At 37.9% G+C, this 18,111-nt stretch overlaps 1 protein-coding gene and 2 non-coding genes across 3 annotated transcripts in view; 2 read left to right on the top strand and 1 right to left on the bottom strand.

Moving 5' to 3' along the window:
- The window catches only part of LOC142351984 (phospholipid-transporting ATPase ABCA3-like), a 32,442-nt gene extending 14,331 nt beyond the window's left edge, over positions 1-18,111 (top strand). Inside the window, exons 5-10 of the mRNA XM_075404278.1 lie at positions 1,882-2,672; positions 7,535-7,660; positions 9,903-10,069; positions 10,450-12,826; positions 16,408-16,641; positions 17,653-18,111. Of these exons, the coding sequence (XP_075260393.1) occupies positions 1,882-2,672; positions 7,535-7,660; positions 9,903-10,069; positions 10,450-12,826; positions 16,408-16,641; positions 17,653-17,888 (3,931 nt within the window). The 3' untranslated portion in view covers positions 17,889-18,111. The remainder of the gene's footprint in view (positions 1-1,881; positions 2,673-7,534; positions 7,661-9,902; positions 10,070-10,449; positions 12,827-16,407; positions 16,642-17,652) is intronic.
- Trnaf-gaa (transfer RNA phenylalanine (anticodon GAA)) lies at positions 1,514-1,586 on the top strand. The gene has a single exon. It is a non-coding gene; the product is annotated as a tRNA-Phe (tRNA).
- Positions 15,972-16,043, bottom strand: Trnaw-cca (transfer RNA tryptophan (anticodon CCA)). The gene has a single exon. It is a non-coding gene; the product is annotated as a tRNA-Trp (tRNA).

The following is an 18,111-nucleotide window of genomic DNA, read 5'->3' as shown; positions in this document are numbered from 1 at the left end:
TCAGGAGTGATAGGTCGAATTGGCTTCCTAAGCAGCTCCAAGCTAATGCATTTAGTTTTTACTTGAAAGTTTATGATCGTTTCGACTAAAAAAAATGATTTTTAAATAAATAATGGCCTAATGAAGTTTTCCTCTCTTTTTTCTTTTGGTCAACTTGTTTTCCTCTCTTTTTTCTTTTGGTCAACTTGTGGCTTAGTGTCAGCAAAGAAAGAATGCTTCTTCATTCTACTGATTTAAAGGTTAGTCTCGATTGCGGTTTTGAGCCTGAAGTTAATGTTCTCTGGCTTTGATATTACTAGATTTTTTTTGTTTTTAGATATTTGCCACTTGTTCGCGTTTTCTAGTTTTGCCACATTATCACATTGTTGACAGTTCTCAAATCACCTTATTAGCGTTCAAAACAAGACACAATTGAACATCCTGAAAGATCTAGATTATTGTTTTCACGGCCTCGACACTTCTTTCTTGAAGAAATTAATTGAATTTTTAATTTTCTCTTTAACTGTCATTTTTACTTTGTCGTTTCAGTCGTATGAAATTCCCTGTATAGTGATAGGTTTCATTAGCTTTTCATGGAGGAATAGATGAGCCGATATTCTGATATTAGTAGATAGCTGATGGCTTCCGTGACTTTGAAAAACAATCGTTTTCCAAAACTAAAAAAAACTGTTTAACTTCGCAAGTTTGTTCTTTTTATTTTTCTTTTTGTTACCTAATCTCGTTAATTACAGGTAAAATATGACATTTGGGTGTCACCGGTTTGAAAGTATTACGTATTCAACCAAATTTTGTTGCATATAACGTAATCATCAATAAAAATTTCTGCACTAGATCATTTTTGGTGTTATCGGCTACAATAAGGGCTTGATTTTTCAAAACTTCTTAAGGAAACTATTCTAAAAGTGCCTTCAATCTACCTAGACACTTGTTTCAATGAAGTGCGAATATCGCTCTCATAATTCACGAAAACTTAGATTTTGGTGGGTGCAAATTTAACGGCTATATAAGGCTGGGGGGGGGGGGGGGGGCTAGCAGAGAAGATCCGACAATTTCGCAGCTATATTTGGCAATCTGGCTTCCATGTATTTCATTTTTGCAGTTGTTTTAGCTATGATGCTGCTAAACATTTTCGGATCTTTTCCGTTTGTGCCCCCCCCCCCCCCCCCCCGTACGTTATGCGCCCCCAGTTGCAGAGCACGTGCCATTTCATAGTAAATCATCATTTAAAAATATGGCACGTGCGTCGGGGGGTTGCAAATAATATGCGCCCACTAAGCTTGGGGGGCACAAACGGAAAAGATCCCAATTTTTAATGAGCTACTTGAGATATCGATTTGCTAGAGTTAAAATTTTTCCATTATTATTGTGATTCTTTGCAATGCCTGTTAAAGCGGGTTACTTTTTGATGCTAATAATGGTTTTAAATTCAATGGTTGCTTACTTTGTACAATGCAAAGATCGGAGGTCTCTGACGTGTTATTCGTTACTTTCTCGCTCTTTACATGAAAGGCAAGCCGTGATAGCTCAGTTGGGAGAGCGTTAGACTGAAGATCTAAAGGTCCCTGGTTCGATCCCGGGTCGCGGCAGAAAGTTTTTAGTTAAAAACTTACGGAAGAGTTTATCATAATTTTTTGAGCTGTCTCCCTACCAAAATTGCCATCTACATGCAATCAACAGTTTAAAAGCTTTATAATAGTGAAGAGAATTGTTGATAGCTAGTCTTAAAATGCGTATAAGTTTTGGAATATAGGGTGAGTGAAGAAGTGAAAGACAGCTTGCAAAATAGTTACTCAGTTTCTTTCAAAATGTTGGAACAACAAAATACGCCCTTGTACCATTGTCACATCTTCAGCGAGTGTGTGATGAAGGCCTGCGTTTTAGTTACGACTCTCTATCCCAGCTTGCTAAAATTCTGAGTTGCCTACTGTGCAACACTGCCATGGGTATTGGTTCCTACATCATAGGCCAGTACGAGGCCAGTGGGGTCGGCGCCCAGTGGAGCGTCCTTGCTCAGCCTGTCAACAGTGACGATAACGTATCTCTTCTCAGTGTCCTAGTCATGCTTTTAATTGACATTCTATTGTACGGGTTTCTCACTTGGTATGTGGAAGCTGTGTTCCCAGGAGATTTTGGATACCCCCAGAAGTTCTACTTCCTATTCCAGAAATCTTACTGGGTCGGATCGGCTAACGTCCAAAATGCCGAAACGGACGCGGAACCGGATTGCTCGAAGCAGTACATTGAAGACGAACCGAAGGGACTTCGTAAGGGAATTGAAGTTATTGGTCTGCGGAAAATATTTGGAGAAAAAGTTGCAGTTAATAATTTGCATTTGAATATGTACGACGACCAGATTACGGTTTTATTGGGACACAATGGAGCTGGGAAAAGCACAACAATGTCGATGCTGACTGGTTTGTTCCCGCCTACGAGTGGAAACGCTGTTGTGAACGGATATAAGCTCAAAGGTCAACTGGGCAAAGTTCGCGAGAGTCTCGGATTATGTCCTCAACATGATGTTCTGTTTGATCAGCTGACAGTCGAGGAGCATTTGATCTTCTTCGGATCTCTGAAAGGTGCGACTGCGCATGAGTTGCAATTTGAGATCCCAGATTTGTTGGAAAAGTTACAACTCGAGAACAAACAATACGCCAAGTCGAAAACACTCTCAGGTAATTATCATCAGTTCCTTCTTTTAGTTGCCCAATTGATGAGTTCATAATTTCTGTTTAATTGCTCTCAAACGAAGTTTGTTGCAATTATATTAGTCCTGTTAGTCCTTTTTATAGCTGCGAAGCTGTAAGCTGAGCGGAGCTAAATTGTGGTGCTCTTTGTGTTTACGACTCGAAGAGGAGTATTGGAGGAGTCTTTTTTTGATCGGTAATTTTGTTGGAGTGTATTGGAAACCGGAGGTAAAATGCCTGAAAACTAACTGTTTAGGTCAAATAAGTGAAGAGCGGAGAGAAGAGAGAGTGATTTCCTTTTCATGTTATATTTTTGAGAGAGAGGTCGAGAAGAGTAGGTGTGAAAAAATTTTCGTTGAGCGAGCGAATTTTTTTTATCACGTGCGGCATTTTCAAAGCAGTTTCTCGTTTAAACTCCATTTTTATCTGTTAAAGATGTTTCCATCGTATACCCAAACTAGTAAAAGTGCGTTTGAAAGCTTTTTGAACGCCTGAATAAAAAAAACAACGTTTTAGATTCAATTTTCAGCTGTTTTTACTAATTTGCCATTTTTTACGCCTTTTTTTATAGCAGCTTTTGTATTTTTCTTCCAATTTTTTGGCATATGGGAGTTCTAGGATTCAAATTAGCTGTTTTTACTGTTTTCAGTTGGCTTGCGATACAATTTTTTTATTTTGAAATGTTTTTTTTTAAAGATAATTGAGCTTAAGCAAATTTTTGTCGATTTTTGTCTGTTTTTGATTTTTTTAAGAATTTTATTTGCTTAATTTAAACTTCTGTCTATAATTTTTTAAATTAGCAGCTAATTCATAGGTTTTGCGCCTAAAAAGTGCTATTGAAAGTCAGGGAGAGCACTTTTCACTGAAATAAATATTACAAAATCATATTTTTTCGGGATTGTTTTTTCGTTTTCTGCATTTTTTGTTGTTCAATAAGTTGGTATTGGGTGAGTGCCTGAACGGAAGCAGTAATAAAATTTATTTGCCGGGATTAAATGATTGATGGGAATTAACATTTTAGCATTCTGTGGATAATTTTGTTCATTTTTTTTTCATTATTTTTTTTACATTGTCCTTCCTTTCTTTTCCTTGGTCTTCTCTATATGAACTATTTGTCGTTTTTTTTCTATCAGCTGGCAGTCTTTTTTGAATGAGAACTAACTGTTTCGAAAGGCTTTTGCCGGTTCTTGTGGTTATTTTGGAGCCGCAATTAAATCTCAATTAAATTTTTTATCAGATTTTGGTCATTTTGCTATTTAATGTTTCATATTAATTTGCATAATCAGCTATGAGGCTCATTATGTTAGGGCAGCCAATATTGTACTCTGAGTCGTTTCCAGAAGTTTTCTGGCTATGTTTTTTTTTTGTTTCGTTGTCTGATACTCTTTCGTTTTACATTTTATTCTGGAACATTCTGTCGCTTCACGTTTTCAGTCACTTTTTCAATGCAATCTGCGGGCTTGCAATCTGCCGGCAAGCCGGCAGATTCATTTTTCGTTTGCAATATGCCGGCTATGTATAATGCGATTTCTCGCTTGAACAATTTTTGGTCTGACCCTTTTAACTTTTCGTCCTCAGAAATGAATTAAACAGGTAAAATTCACGCGTTTAATTACAACGTTGGTAATTCAGCGGTTGTTCTTTCCAAGTGAATAGCTAGCTTTGGTTGTTTTGGAAAGAATGAGAAGTTTGAACACTATTTGGCAACACTTCTGTTCCCATGATAAGAATTTTTGGTAGTTATTGATAATTTCGGTTTCTCTGATTCGGAGAATCGTTCAATTCTGTAGACAGGCCATTCTTCATCTCATCTACGAATTCCTTTGTCGCCATGCGTTTCATTTTTAAAAGCCGTTATCAGGAAACATAAGCTCATTGACGTTAGTAAAGGCTCTAATTACAGTTTTACAAGGTAAACTGCCTGTTTTTGCAGAGCATTTGAAGTTGGGCAGATTTTTGTTTTACTTGATTTCTGTATGGATCGACTGTAAATGTATAGTGTTTTGGTTCCAATAAATTGTGGATGATGCCAGGAGTTAACCAGTTTTCCATTGGAGGCAGTAAGTTCAGTCTCACGTCGATCTGATCATGAAGATTTTGATTTCACAAGGATGCAAATCTTACTGCAAATGATGCAGTCTTGATTAAGTTGAACAGATTTCACGTAGGACTCCGTAAATACTCTTTTATCTTTCTAAAATTTAATGAAGTTAAAGTTCTATCGGGACGTAGGATATTAGACGAAAACGCGCTTAGTCGAACACATTTTATAGCCATTAGGCAAAAATTTTGAACTTAAGTCTTGTGGACATTGGACGAATACGAATAACAACACTTAAAAATCCACCTGACGCTATAAAGTACTCAAGTGTCCCTAACAAATGTCTACATGATAATAGCATACAAAAACAGTTATAGTTTTTTTTAATATTGCGCGTTTGTAAAACCTCATTTTATGTCCGTCCAGCATTTATGGCAACATTTTTCTCGATTTTTTTACGTCTCTTAACTCTAAGCAAATTAGAATAAAGCAATTAATATCTTTTATCATGTTTTCCTTTCTCCTCAAATTTTTTGCCAAATACCTCTTCCCTATTATTGTGGAGGGGCAAAAATTGCTACATTTTAAATATGCTTTGTTTACACATTTTCATGTGAAGAGATATGCTGGGGACACTTGATTACTTTATAGCGTCAAATGGATGTTGGAGTATGGCCCTTAAGTGCTTTAATTTGTATTCGCCTAGTGTCTACAAAACTTAGTTCAAATTTGTCGCCTAATGGCTACAAAATCTGTGTTCGCCTAATCGAGTTTTTGCCTAATATCCTATCCCTCGCTGTACCCGTTTACATTCGATACATACCAAATTGAAAATAAAACTGAATTTGAATTAGAAAATGCTCCTCAAAGACAAGCAATTCAGCATGTAGAATTATATTTTGTGGACTGACTTTTGTCAATTGATGTAGCATTTTCGATTTTCAGGAAAAGACTATGCTCTGTAGCTGTTTTGCGTAGAGGTAGAAATTTTGGCTTTATTAAACGCTGTTAATATAAAGCAATGGAATTAATTGTGGGAATTAATCATTTTTCATCAGTTTTCGTTTTAGTTGACTTGACATTACCGTATTGCACTTGAACTTCATGAAAAAGCTGATTTCTCCGGAGTTTTTATTCTGTTTATTTTGAAACAAGTTTTTATGACACGTAAGTTTCAAATAATGTACAAACGGTCTGAAATATCGAATGTGGTATTCTGAAGTGTAGCTATAAAAAGTTGTTGAACAGGAATGAAGTAAGTGGATAGCTAAACACATTTCTTAGAGCTTCAGAAATAAAAGGGTTCCAAATTTCTACCACAAAATTTTTTTATTCAAAAATTAAAAAGAAATAATCACTTGTATTGACGGTTTCTTAAGAGTACTCTTCCGTGATAGTTATCCTGTATATTTTAAAGATTTGAACGTGGTAAATGTGTACAACGCACGCGATGATCTGGTTGCTTTAAAAATTTTATTATTAAGTTATGGTTTCAGTGTATGTGAGATACTGTGATGCCTGTCTCAATGATAGTATCTATAATGGCTCTCAAATAAAGTTTGTGCATTTTTTAAATTTTTTGTTTTATTGGTGTTTGTCTCGCCGATTTTACTTTTCACCCTCAAAAACAGAATTGAAGGGGCATTACTCGTTGCCTAAGGAAGCTTTAAATCGGAAACCTTCCACATTTTTTCCCACCTTCACTTTTCTCTGCCCCACGGTTATCCAGTGATGCTAGCCTTAATTTATGCTAAGTACAACAATAACTTGACTCATGACGTTTGACAGCAATTCGTCCGAAGTTCTTTGTTTATGTTTAATGATCTTGTCGTGTTTCTAAATGATCGTTTTTAATGACAGTTATGTTTTCATGTCAATATTCATGCTGTCAGTTTGCTTTCGTAAATTTTTGTGTTGGGCAAAATTTCGGATTATTCGTATCTGCGCCTTCTCCCCAAAACTGAACTCCACATTATGTTTAAAGGTTGCTGGAAGCTGTCATCTTCGTGATATAAGTTGCCAATCAATAGAGGATTTTTTCGCCAGCCTGTGGTTTTTGCGGGTAATATATAGCTAGTTTGTTTATCTTTTTTAACCGTTGTATTTTGTTTTATACTTGGATATTATCAAGTTGGTTGATATGGATGTGAAATTGAGATATTCACTGTTTTTACTGAATTCTGGTGTTCTTATGTTTTTAAACATTGTTTTTCAGTGTGTTATGTTTAAATGCTTTTAAAAAATGTCAGCAACTGTTTTCGCCCTGTGAGGCTTTTTAGAGTAATTTTGTGATTTTTTTGCTTGTTTTCGTTGTATGACCTATTGGAATTTCGTTGTACCAAACGGCTTGAACTAATAAACCTTGAGTTTGCGAGATAGTTATCCTTTATATATTGAAAGATTTGAACGTGATAACTGTGTTAGAAATTTACTTTTCAACGTGTATGATTCTCTGTAACTGTTGAGAAAGGGGTAATTTCATAGGGTTATTGGTAATTTTGGTTGGTTTAGACCCCCCCCCCCCCTTGTCCATTCCATTTTCTAACCTAATTGAACCTACAAGCTACAACCTAACTCAACCCCGCACATCATTTGTATTTGAGCAATTCCTCCGATTTTAGGTTTTCACGTTTACTTTTTTCCAACCCATTTTTGGCTGCACGTTTTGCTCGCTCCAATTCCTTCTTGCTTTGTTTCAAATTATCAAATGTTTCCAGGCAACGATAAAATCAGTGATATTCCATGATTCGATAGTGGTGTTTAAAGCCTTAAGTGCTATTCTGACTTAATTTTTTTTGTTGTGGTTCAGGTGGTATGAAGCGCAAGCTCTCGGTCGCCATAGCCCTGATCGGAGGATCCAGAATTGTGATTCTGGACGAACCCACATCTGGTATGGATCCAGCTGCCAGGCGTCTAACATGGGATGTACTTTTAGGTAATATACTAATTGAATTCACAAAACCATTCTGCGATATCTATCATGTTCAGCCTCTCATAGCCTTCCTAGTGCTATGAATCTTTCCAATTGAAGTGTTAGTAGAGACAGGGACTCTAGACCCTGGAGTACCAGATGTTGCCAATGTGGAATCTATATTTTTTGGGAGGACTAAAATGGAAAGAACCCAGATTTAAAGTTTTTGGTAACAAAATTTGCTAAATCGATTCTCCATGAAAAATGTGTTTCTCGGAAACACTTTGAGGCCTGAAGTTTTCAAAAGTTTTCACTTCTGAACTTTTTACGCTTCATGTACGGTGAACAGACAAAATTGTACCAGACAAAACAGTCCCAGAGAAAATAGACCTAAATTGTAAAATAACGAAACTTCAATGAAAATCTTTACAATCAATGAAAATATTTACATGTTTTCCAGGAATGTTTCAATGTGGTCTGTTTACAACACTTCTGTGTTTCCTTATAACTAACTGACATCAGCGTGCTACTGCTCGTGTGAATTATACTAGGTAAAACAAATGGCACAGTTCTATGTGAACAATCGTTCTTAACAAAAATATTTTCTAACTAATCTTTCCGTATCTTCTAAATCGTGTTCGCAGACAATGACCAGTTTCTGCTAATGGAAAAGACTGCCTGATTTGGTATCTTTTTATCAAAATTTGTTCGACAGTCATTTGTGTTGACATTCGAGAAAAGACGTTGATTTTTACAGAAGGACGAGGAGGCTCGCTAATGAGCCTTGCCACAATGTTCCCACTCCGCTGATCCGCAATCTCTACCAATTGGAGCAGAGGTAGACTACTGCCTTTAAAAAATTAGTTCATATTTTAGTTCATATTTTAAAAGTTGATAGATTCTAAAAAAAGGACATATGTTTATACAAAAAAGGTCACCCCAGTGAGATCAAAATTCTTCAAGTAGAATCGACAGGCATGAAGAAAACGACAGACATGAAATCAATTTTAATGCAGTTTATCCAGTAAAAAAATCAATTTTATGAAGTCAACGACTATTTTACCAGAAAAAAAACAAAAATTGAAATCCAAAAATGAACATCCATCCCGTTTTCAAACGAAATCTTAAACTGTATTGCCATTTAAGTAACAATGAATTGGCATTTAAGTGGTATTTATTTAATCTCGATTCGATGTTAAATTTCCCAATTTAGACGAATGAGTGGTTGCAGAATTTAAAAAAATTGAACTCTGTCACAGTTTTGAATCGAAATTGAGAATGCAAATCAGATCAATTTCAAATGGAGATACTCATGCTATATAATCACGAGGTAAGTCACCATCGAGGTAAGCCATATATCTCATGGATATTTTCGAACAAATTTTCTATTAAATTGGTTATAAATTCATATAAAAAAAAGATATTATTGTCTTGTGAGAACTTTAATTAATGAGATTGCAGGGCAAGACAACAAAAAACCATCAAAAATGGCCAAAACTAACAATTAATCTTCTTTATTTGATAAAAAATGGTGTCCCGCTATTAAAACTATGTGCTATGAACTCCAGCCAAAACACACTTTATATAGATTTCTTAAACCCTGTTAGAACTCCAACGAGACCTCTCAGTATTGGCCCTTAGTAACAATACAATACAAGAACAAAAATTTGACAAATATTACAACATTTTGATGAAAACACGTATTGTTAGAGTAAAAAAAAATCCTTATTTGCCCACATAACAATTTTGACAACAGCATATATTCACCAATAAAACAAATCCATAACAATTGTACTTCGCCAGAAAGCCACGAGAGAGAAGCGAAACAGAAGTCAATTGGCCTCAAGATAATCAAAACAGAAAAAGGGCTCTAAACCCTGAAAAATCTAGATCCAAGTGCAAATGTTTTTTTTTCTAAAAAACTACGATGAGTCAAAAAAGAGCCGATATGTTGCTCAGGGATACTGAAACCCGTAAATGTTTCAAATCGTTAGATATTTGGGGAAAAAATAACAAAAATTTAAAACTTAAAATTGTTATCAAAATCAGTTGTGAAATGTTCACAAAAATTTTAAACCTCGATCTCTACTCGAAAAAGGCAAAATTGCGAAAAATATTTTGAATTTCACACTCTATATGTGACGGGCTCTCTAGTGATAACACTCACAGCTCTCTAGGAAAAATATATCGATCGGTCAAAATTGCGTCTAAAGTGCGGGAACATTATGCAAACATTATTTTTTAATGATCCATTGTGTGTTCATAGGAAGTAAAGCGAACCGTACTATAATGTTGACGACTCACTTTATGGACGAAGCAGACGTTTTGGGAGACAGAATAGCCATCATGGCCGATGGGAGGTTGCAGTGTGTGGGTTCCTCTCTCTTTCTCAAGAAGAAATATGGCGTCGGATACCAACTCACTGTTGTTAAGGTATAATCTCCTCTCCAACTGGTGAAAATCTTGATTGATGTTGATGAAAAGTTAATTTCGTCATGTTACCCAACTCACAATTTTATATTGCTGGTATCAATTGCTTGTAGCCGCTTCTTTTCTTGTCACTTTTTTGGGCAGGCATCTTGTTTCTTTTCAAAACTGTCTACTCAAATTCAATAGTTATTGTTATTTTGCCGGCATTATACAGAAAGATTTTGTTTGGTTGTTTTTGATGAGCTAAGTCGTTGTCCAAGGTGAAATTTTGTTTCCTATTAACAGAATTTGATTCTCCTTAGAAAAAAATTTACACGTACATTAGCATTCAAATAGAACAGTTGCATTTTATTTTTCGAGGTATGTGTCATTTTTGATTACAGAATGACGGCTGTGATGTTGAGCGCCTTCAACGCAAAGTCCAAGAACACGTACCAGGAGCCAATATTGAGCGAAACATTGGCAGCGAGCTTATGATCAACCTTCCCGCCAAGTTTGTTCACATGTTCTTCAATCTATTCCAAACGATGGAGGAAAATCAGGAAAAGCTGGGAATCGAGTCGTATGGAGTGTCTGTCACGACTATTGAAGAGGTGTTCCTTCGAGTGGGAAAACTGTATGATGACGATTCGGTAGCCAATGCGGACGGAAGACATTATTCCATGTCTTCAGCGGGAGCTGGTTATAATGAGGATTCATTTTCACTAAGTTCAACTGTCAACTTTCACTACAATGACACGTCTGCGAAACACAATTCCTGGATTAAGCTAACATCCCAACAATTTCGAGCCACGTTCATAAAACGAGTGATTCATTCTTGGCGAAATAAAAAACTTGCGATTGCTCAAATTCTGATCCCTGCCCTTTGTGTTAGTGTTGCGCTTTTAGTTGCCAAAATAGCTCCGGATAATTTGAACATGCCGGATTTGGTGATGAATTTGGAAGATTATAAGGAAACAATGACCGTGTTTTCGGCCAGTGAAGGTTCGCTTTTCGGTGACGCATTCGAGCAGATTATCACCAATTGTTCTTACGTTGGGTCTCAAGTTATCAATTCAGGATCGCTCACTGTTGAAGAGAAGATATTAGCTGAGGCTAAACTTGACTTGGGAAATTACAACACAAAAATGATGGTAGCTGCGAGTTTTTATGGTGACTTAATCACAGTATGGTTCAACAATCAAGCATATCACACGGCGCCTTTAGCGCTCAATTTAGTCAGCAATGCCATTTTGGCAGGTTACAATATTAGTCACAAAATTACAGCTTCTAACTTCCCTCTCCCTCCCACCATTGAGGACTCACAGATTGCGGTGCAAAGCGGGGCTGCTATATGGCAGGGTTTCAACATCGCGTTTAACGTCGCATTCGGTTTCGCATTCCTAGTCGCGAGTTTCGTCCTGTTTCCTGTAAAAGAGCGTTCGACAAAGTCAAAACATTTGCAATATGTCAGCGGGTTGGATCCCACAATTTTCTGGCTCTCGGCTTTTGTTTGGGATCTTATCAACTTTTTAGCATCTTGCGTCGTTTTGATAATTCTATTTGCTATATTTCACGTTGATGCTTACTCGGATGAAAGGTTGTTCTATGTCTTTCTCATTTTCTGCGAGTACAGTTTGGCTGCGTTGCCGATGATGTACTGCTTCTCGTTTTTGTTCAACGACTCCACTTCGGCTTTTGTCCGCTGCACGACTCTCAACATTTTATTGTCTGTCGGGACAATGTTAACAGTCGTTATTCTTGAAGCTCTCGGAAAGGAAAGTGCTTCAAATTCCACTGGCTGGATCTTTCTGGTCATCGTTCCTCAGTACTCGTTGCCAATAGCTTTGGTGGATCTCTACACGAATTACGAAGCACATAAACTTTGCTCTGAAAGTGGTTTCAGCGATACGTATTGTGAAAATAAATTTACTAACGAGTTCTCAGCTGATTTCTTTTCCTGGAAAAGACCTGGAGTGGCGCGGTACTGCGTGTTCTACCTATTACAAAGCGTAATTTTCTGGATTTTGCTTGTTTGCATTGAGTCGAATTTGACTCAGTTGATTAAAAGTTGGATTGCTAAATCTCGAGTTATGAATCTTAACCTGAACGGGTATTCCCAATTGGAGGATAACGAAGAACGTATGCGATTGGGGACTGTTGAATATGAACAGAAGTATCCTGACCAAATTGACGTCACTGATATGGATGTGAAGAAAGAAGAAAACTACGTGAAGAATAATCGAATTCAAGCTAAAGAGACCTCGACTTTAGCTGTTGACGGTCTGAACAAAACTTACTACATGGGTGATCCGTGTTGCGGGTCTGTAAACGCTGTGAACGCGGTCAAGGAAATGTATCTAACCGTTTCCCCAGCTGAATGTTTCGGGCTTTTGGGAATCAATGGAGCTGGGAAAACGACGACGTTCAAAATGTTGACCGGTGATATCCCGATGTCGGGAGGTACTGCTTACATCAAAGGACTGAACATTTCCAGGAATATCAAAAAGGCACAGCAAATGATGGGCTACTGTCCACAATTTGATGCATTAATTGACCAGATGACGGGACGAGAAACCCTCCGGATGTTTGCCAGACTTCGGGGTCTGAGATCAGAGTATATCGAACAATGTATTGACGAGTTGATAACGTTGCTGGACCTCACACCTCATGCGAACAAACTGACCAGAGCGTACAGTGGAGGGAACAAGAGAAAATTAAGCACCGCTATTGCTATGATTGGGTTGCCGCCTTTGGTGTTTTTAGATGAACCGACCACAGGTAAGCTTGATACTTAAAAAATCTCGAGAACTATTTTTACACTTATCTACTGGGGCAAATCTTAAAGTGATCTGATTTGATCATCCTAGAGTTATTTAAAGATGCACTAGCTAAATCTGGTGGAGTTACAAGAAATATAAGACATACAGTTGTTAAGCAGTAACTGTTAGCTTGAACTGTTGATCGGACACTATAATAGTTAAGAGAACTACATGCCTAGTGTATCTTTAATTCAGTCAATCTTTGTTGATCTAGCTAGATAATAATGAGTATCATCATTAAATTATCTGCCAAACGTGGAGTTCTTAAATTGGAGGTTTTTTGCATTTTGTTTTCGAGGATTTGAATCGGTTCAAATTTTGGGATCATTTGGTTATTTTACGCTATTTTTTATACTATTAAAATCGTTTTCTTCCCAAATAGATATTTTTCATTTTGAGTTTGAACTATTGGAATTTCAGATGTTCTGTTGAGCTACAGGAAATTTTAGGCATATAGTGTTTTTTACCAGTGACTGTAAGCTGGAACTGTTGGATCAGGCCACATTTGAGCGGGGAAATAACATATTCAAAGCTTGATGAGTGTTTGATATGATCCAGTATCTAAAAATTTCTGCTAAGTTTGCACTGAAATCCAATGTCAGATAATTTTTTAGCCAACTGAGCAGTTTTTCCTCGACTAAATTTTTCCGTTTTGAAGGAATGCCTCATACAAAAGCTAGAATCACTCCTAAATTGAAATTTTACTTCAGTTTTTCAGCCACTTTGTATGTTTTTATTTGCTCCCAGGAAAAATTTGTGATACTTATATGAATCCTTTTTTATGCGTTACACCCCCCCACCCATTAAGCTCAAGCTATCCTCACTAAGGCGCAAAAAGCGGTTGACATGGTCAATTGTTCGTCAGTCTTTTGAAAGCATTTCGCCCAACTTCAATCGGTTTTGTTTCTATTTTCTGTCTGATTTTCGGGTGTTGTGTTAACCGTTTTACCCGATTTTGCTCAGTTATATTCTCTTATATAAAAATGTGACAGCAATTGAGGCTTTCTAAGCTTGAGTTTAGAAATATTTCTGACTATAATAGCCCCTTGACGGAGAATAGTATCAGACAATTAATCCGCCTAGAATAGCTTCCGAATAAAAAATCAGCTCTTTGACGATTTCAGAGTTCTTTTTTTTCAATCGATGTTTTTGCCTTTTTAATACAGGAGGACAACCATTTCTCTGATCTTTTCAAAAGCAGAATGAAAGCTAAGCTTAACTTTGCTTTCTTTTTGGGCTATACTCTGGGCTAGATATTAATTACAAAGTCATGGATGACGTCTTTCTTTAAGTTACACGACTATATCTAATGTATGCATTTCAATGAATAAACACAGTTATTGACCCTTCTGGCCTTGCAATTTTGGAACCTTATTGCATTTCAGTAAGTAAATTCCATTTCAATTCGGTAATGAAAAACACTCATCATATATTCCTGCAACTAGTTTTTTGGCATGGGTTGCAAGAGCCTTAATTCAAATACTTTTTGCGTGTTTTTAGAATGTTGAGTATTTGTCGGTTTTTGACCGATAATGAATTTGTGACGCATTGACAGTTGCAAGCAAGAGAAATCGAGTACGTTAATCAATATTTGCATCTCTATAACTATTATATTCGTCACGCTCACCGATTTTTCTATTTATTTTAGTTTTTGTTATTTTTTTATTGGATGTTCAGTTTGTTGCTCCGTCTAATAATCATATCGTTTATACGTATTATCGTTTGTCTAATAATCAAATCGTTTGTCTAATAATCAAATCGTTTATCATCTAATATGTACTCGCTACCCTCCTGTTTTCCCAAAACTTGTAGCCCTAAAATTTTAAAAACTGGCTGTGATACGCGTTCGTTTTTTTCTATTTATTCCGAAAGGTTTGAATATATGTTATGACGAACTTTGTTTTTCGGATAGCCCGTTTTTAACTTTTGAAATCTGAACTGGGAATTTGAGGTGTTATTTCAATAAATTGGTCCTTAAATCTAAGAACATGGTGTTTAAATTGTCGATTTTTTGGAACTTGCTTGTTCATACGTTTTCATTTGCTTTTGTTAAGTTTTTGGCCTTCTTCTTAGGAATACATTTTTTTTCTTTTGAACGTAGAAGTTATAGCAAATTTTTTGATCAGATGAGTATTAATTTTCTTATTATAGCTCACCCGTGAAATTATAGCCCCCTGATATTGCGCTCCATTTGTGTCAATAGTGGCTATAATGGGAAAGACCCGATTTTTTCTTTTCTTTTCCTTGTATTTTGTGTAAACATTGTACGAAATTCTGATCTGTTCTGTTTCGCCCCCCCCCCCCCCCCCCCCCCCCCCCTCGACAGTGTTTTTATAACCCCCGGTTACAAATTCTATGTTGTTATATAGCACGTTACTATGTAAGAAAATAGCACGTGCGTCTGGTGGTCATAAAAAATTTATGCTCACTAAGCTGGGGGGGGGGGGGGGGGGTTTGTTCTGCAATTTCGGTTTTGTTTATGTTGATCTTGTTTTGTTCCAATGAAGTTTTTATTTGACGGACACCCTCCCCCTGGATTGTTGATTAATTGGATCTTTTCCGTTTGTGCCCCCCCCCCCCCCCCAGTACGTTATGCGCCCCCCCAGTTACAGAGCACGTGCCATTACATAGTAAATCATTATGTTAAAATATGGCACGTGCGTCTGGGGGGTGCAAATAATATGCGCCCACTAAGCTGGGGGGGGGGGGGGGGGCACAAACGGAAAAGATCCGATTAATTTGTGAGACGCTATAATGGGAGACCTTTGTTGACGCGGACCGGTTGGCGAGCTTGGCCGCCTATCGCAGCCTGTATTCGGCACCATGATATTTTCGTTAGGGAATGAGACAATGAGCATCAGATCCGAATGCTTAAATTTGATTGGCCAGATCTATTGCGACCACGCATAGACCTTCATTACGCTATTTTCCACTAAAATTGCCTTTGGACAACTGAGTTTTAATCAACCAATAAGAGCTCGGGAAATATTCGACTTAAAATCTCACTTTAAGGCATGCCGTCCTGTGTCGATTCGTCACTGCTGTCCTTCATAACGTTCACTCGATAGTTTGCTTGTTAAATGTATTGTTTATGAAAAAATTTATGACCCCGACGTGATTCGAACACGCAACCTTCTGATCTGGAGTCAGACGCGCTACCGTTGCGCCACGGAGTCGTTGTTAGTTCTAGATACGCAAGTAAACAAACTTATTCTCTGGTAAATTATAGTTCAACTCCATTAAAGTATTGCTTGTAGGTTAGTGATAGCATTTTATTTGCACTGCACACTTTAAAGTGAAGCATGGTTGAGTTATAAAACAGCATTGTATTCAAATAACACGTGCGGGGTAATACGCAATGTTTGTATCTTCAGATCTGTTTCGTTTGTGCCCCCCCCCCCCCCCCCCCAGTGTGTGCATAATATATTTGCACCCCCACAAATTTTTTTGAGAGGAAGGATATATAAAACTCCTGTGACCTATTTTATTCTTAGCAGCTTAGATCTAGACGAGCAGCTTAATGTATGCTATTAATTTCAGGTATGGATCCGGGTGCGCGTAGGTCTCTGTGGAAAGTGATTCTCCATCTGGTGAGGACGAATGCCCTCTCGGTGATTCTGACGTCACACTCGATGGAGGAGTGCGAGTACCTCTGCTCCCGACTGGCCATCATGGTCAATGGCGAGTTCAAGTGTCTCGGATCCCCTCAACACCTCAAGTCCAGGTTCGGCCAGGGATTCACTCTCGTCGCCAAATTGGAGTACGATCCAACGGGTAAATACTAGGGATCTTTTCAACAATTGCCCCCCCCCCTTTTGCAAAAAGGGGGGGGGCTATTCTTGAATAGATTTTAAGCGAGCGATTTATTAACCAATCAGAGACGACTAATAACTTTCCGTGTATGCTCATACTGTGTTAAACTGGATAGAATAAAGTGCGCCATGCTAGGGCAATTAGCCGAAATGGAATACAAAGCGAAAAGAATTTCCGACTGGCGGGTCGGTGGGCGCGCGTCGCGGCTTCGCCGCGATAACCGACCCGCGATTTCCGGATTACATCCCACAGCGCGTGAGAGGCATGGCCGTGAACAGCGGTCCGCAATTGCACTTAAACTGATATTCGGCTATCTAAACTGTAGGCCAAATAATATTGTGGTAAAGTATAGCACAGTAGGGGTGGCGATTCTCTACTAGGTACCAAAGGGGGGGCAATAGTTGAAAAGATCCAATCCTAGTTTCAAATTACCCACTTCTGTACCCCCTCCTCCCGCCGTCCCCCCGTTTCTAAATCATGACCCTCCTAAATTGATCTTTGCAGTGCAATTGTAATGGATAATCACACATATCAGGCTGTACGAGTCATTATTAAATCTCTTCACTGGGTAGAGGAAAAAAGTTACAATAGAACGTCTATATTTTTCAAGTCATATCATCATGGCGTACATAGAATATCTGGCTTTCTGTCTCTGAGGGCTGAGCAGCCCATGGGGAATCTGAGGATGGGGGTTTATTTGCCCACTAAGCCGTCAACAATTTATAAATTTTCACCCTCGTAATAGTTTATAATAATTGCACTAGCTGCTCGCACCAATTCTTAAGCAGATTCTCGATAAGTTCTACAGATGTCCAATGGGGTCTTTCCCATTAAAGTCTTCTCTTGAAATTATAGCCCCCCATTATTGTATATTTACCGTGATTGGCGGGGGGCGTAGGTTATCTGACCACTAAGCTGGGGGTATAATGGGAATGACCCGTTCAATGTATGTTGAGTATCCAATTACTTCAGGTGTGAACAAGCGAGAGTACCACGACTTCATATCTTCCACTTTCCCGAAGAGTGTGTTGAAAGACGAGCACCAGACCATGATCCAGTACCAAGTGGCCACACCTGACCTCAAGTGGTCCGAGGTATTCAGCACAATGGAAAAGAACAAGGGCATACTCAAGATTGTGGACTACAGTGTCAGTCAGACTAGCTTGGAACAGGTGTTCCTTAACTTTGCCAGGAATCAAGCTCAATAGTCATCCTAAACATCACACTAAATCCTGTACTGCTCTTAATTATCAACCTGCAGCTTCTCAGCCGCACTCTCTAGTGTTTTGTAGCAACAAAGAAAGGATTAATTTTGCTGATGTAATACGTTACTAAAAAGTTTTACAGCACACACACACTTTATTATTATAGCAGAGTACCATATAACAATCAGAGATGACAGTAAACAAGGTCCTGACCCCCTATTTAATA

The sequence above is a fragment of the Convolutriloba macropyga genome, chromosome 13 (genome assembly GCF_964194025.1).
Source record: "Convolutriloba macropyga chromosome 13, txConMacr16.3, whole genome shotgun sequence".
Lineage (NCBI taxonomy): Eukaryota > Metazoa > Xenacoelomorpha > Acoela > Convolutidae > Convolutriloba > Convolutriloba macropyga.
The sequence above is the reverse complement of the archived record's forward strand: the minus strand, read 5'-3'. Positions and strand labels throughout refer to the sequence as shown.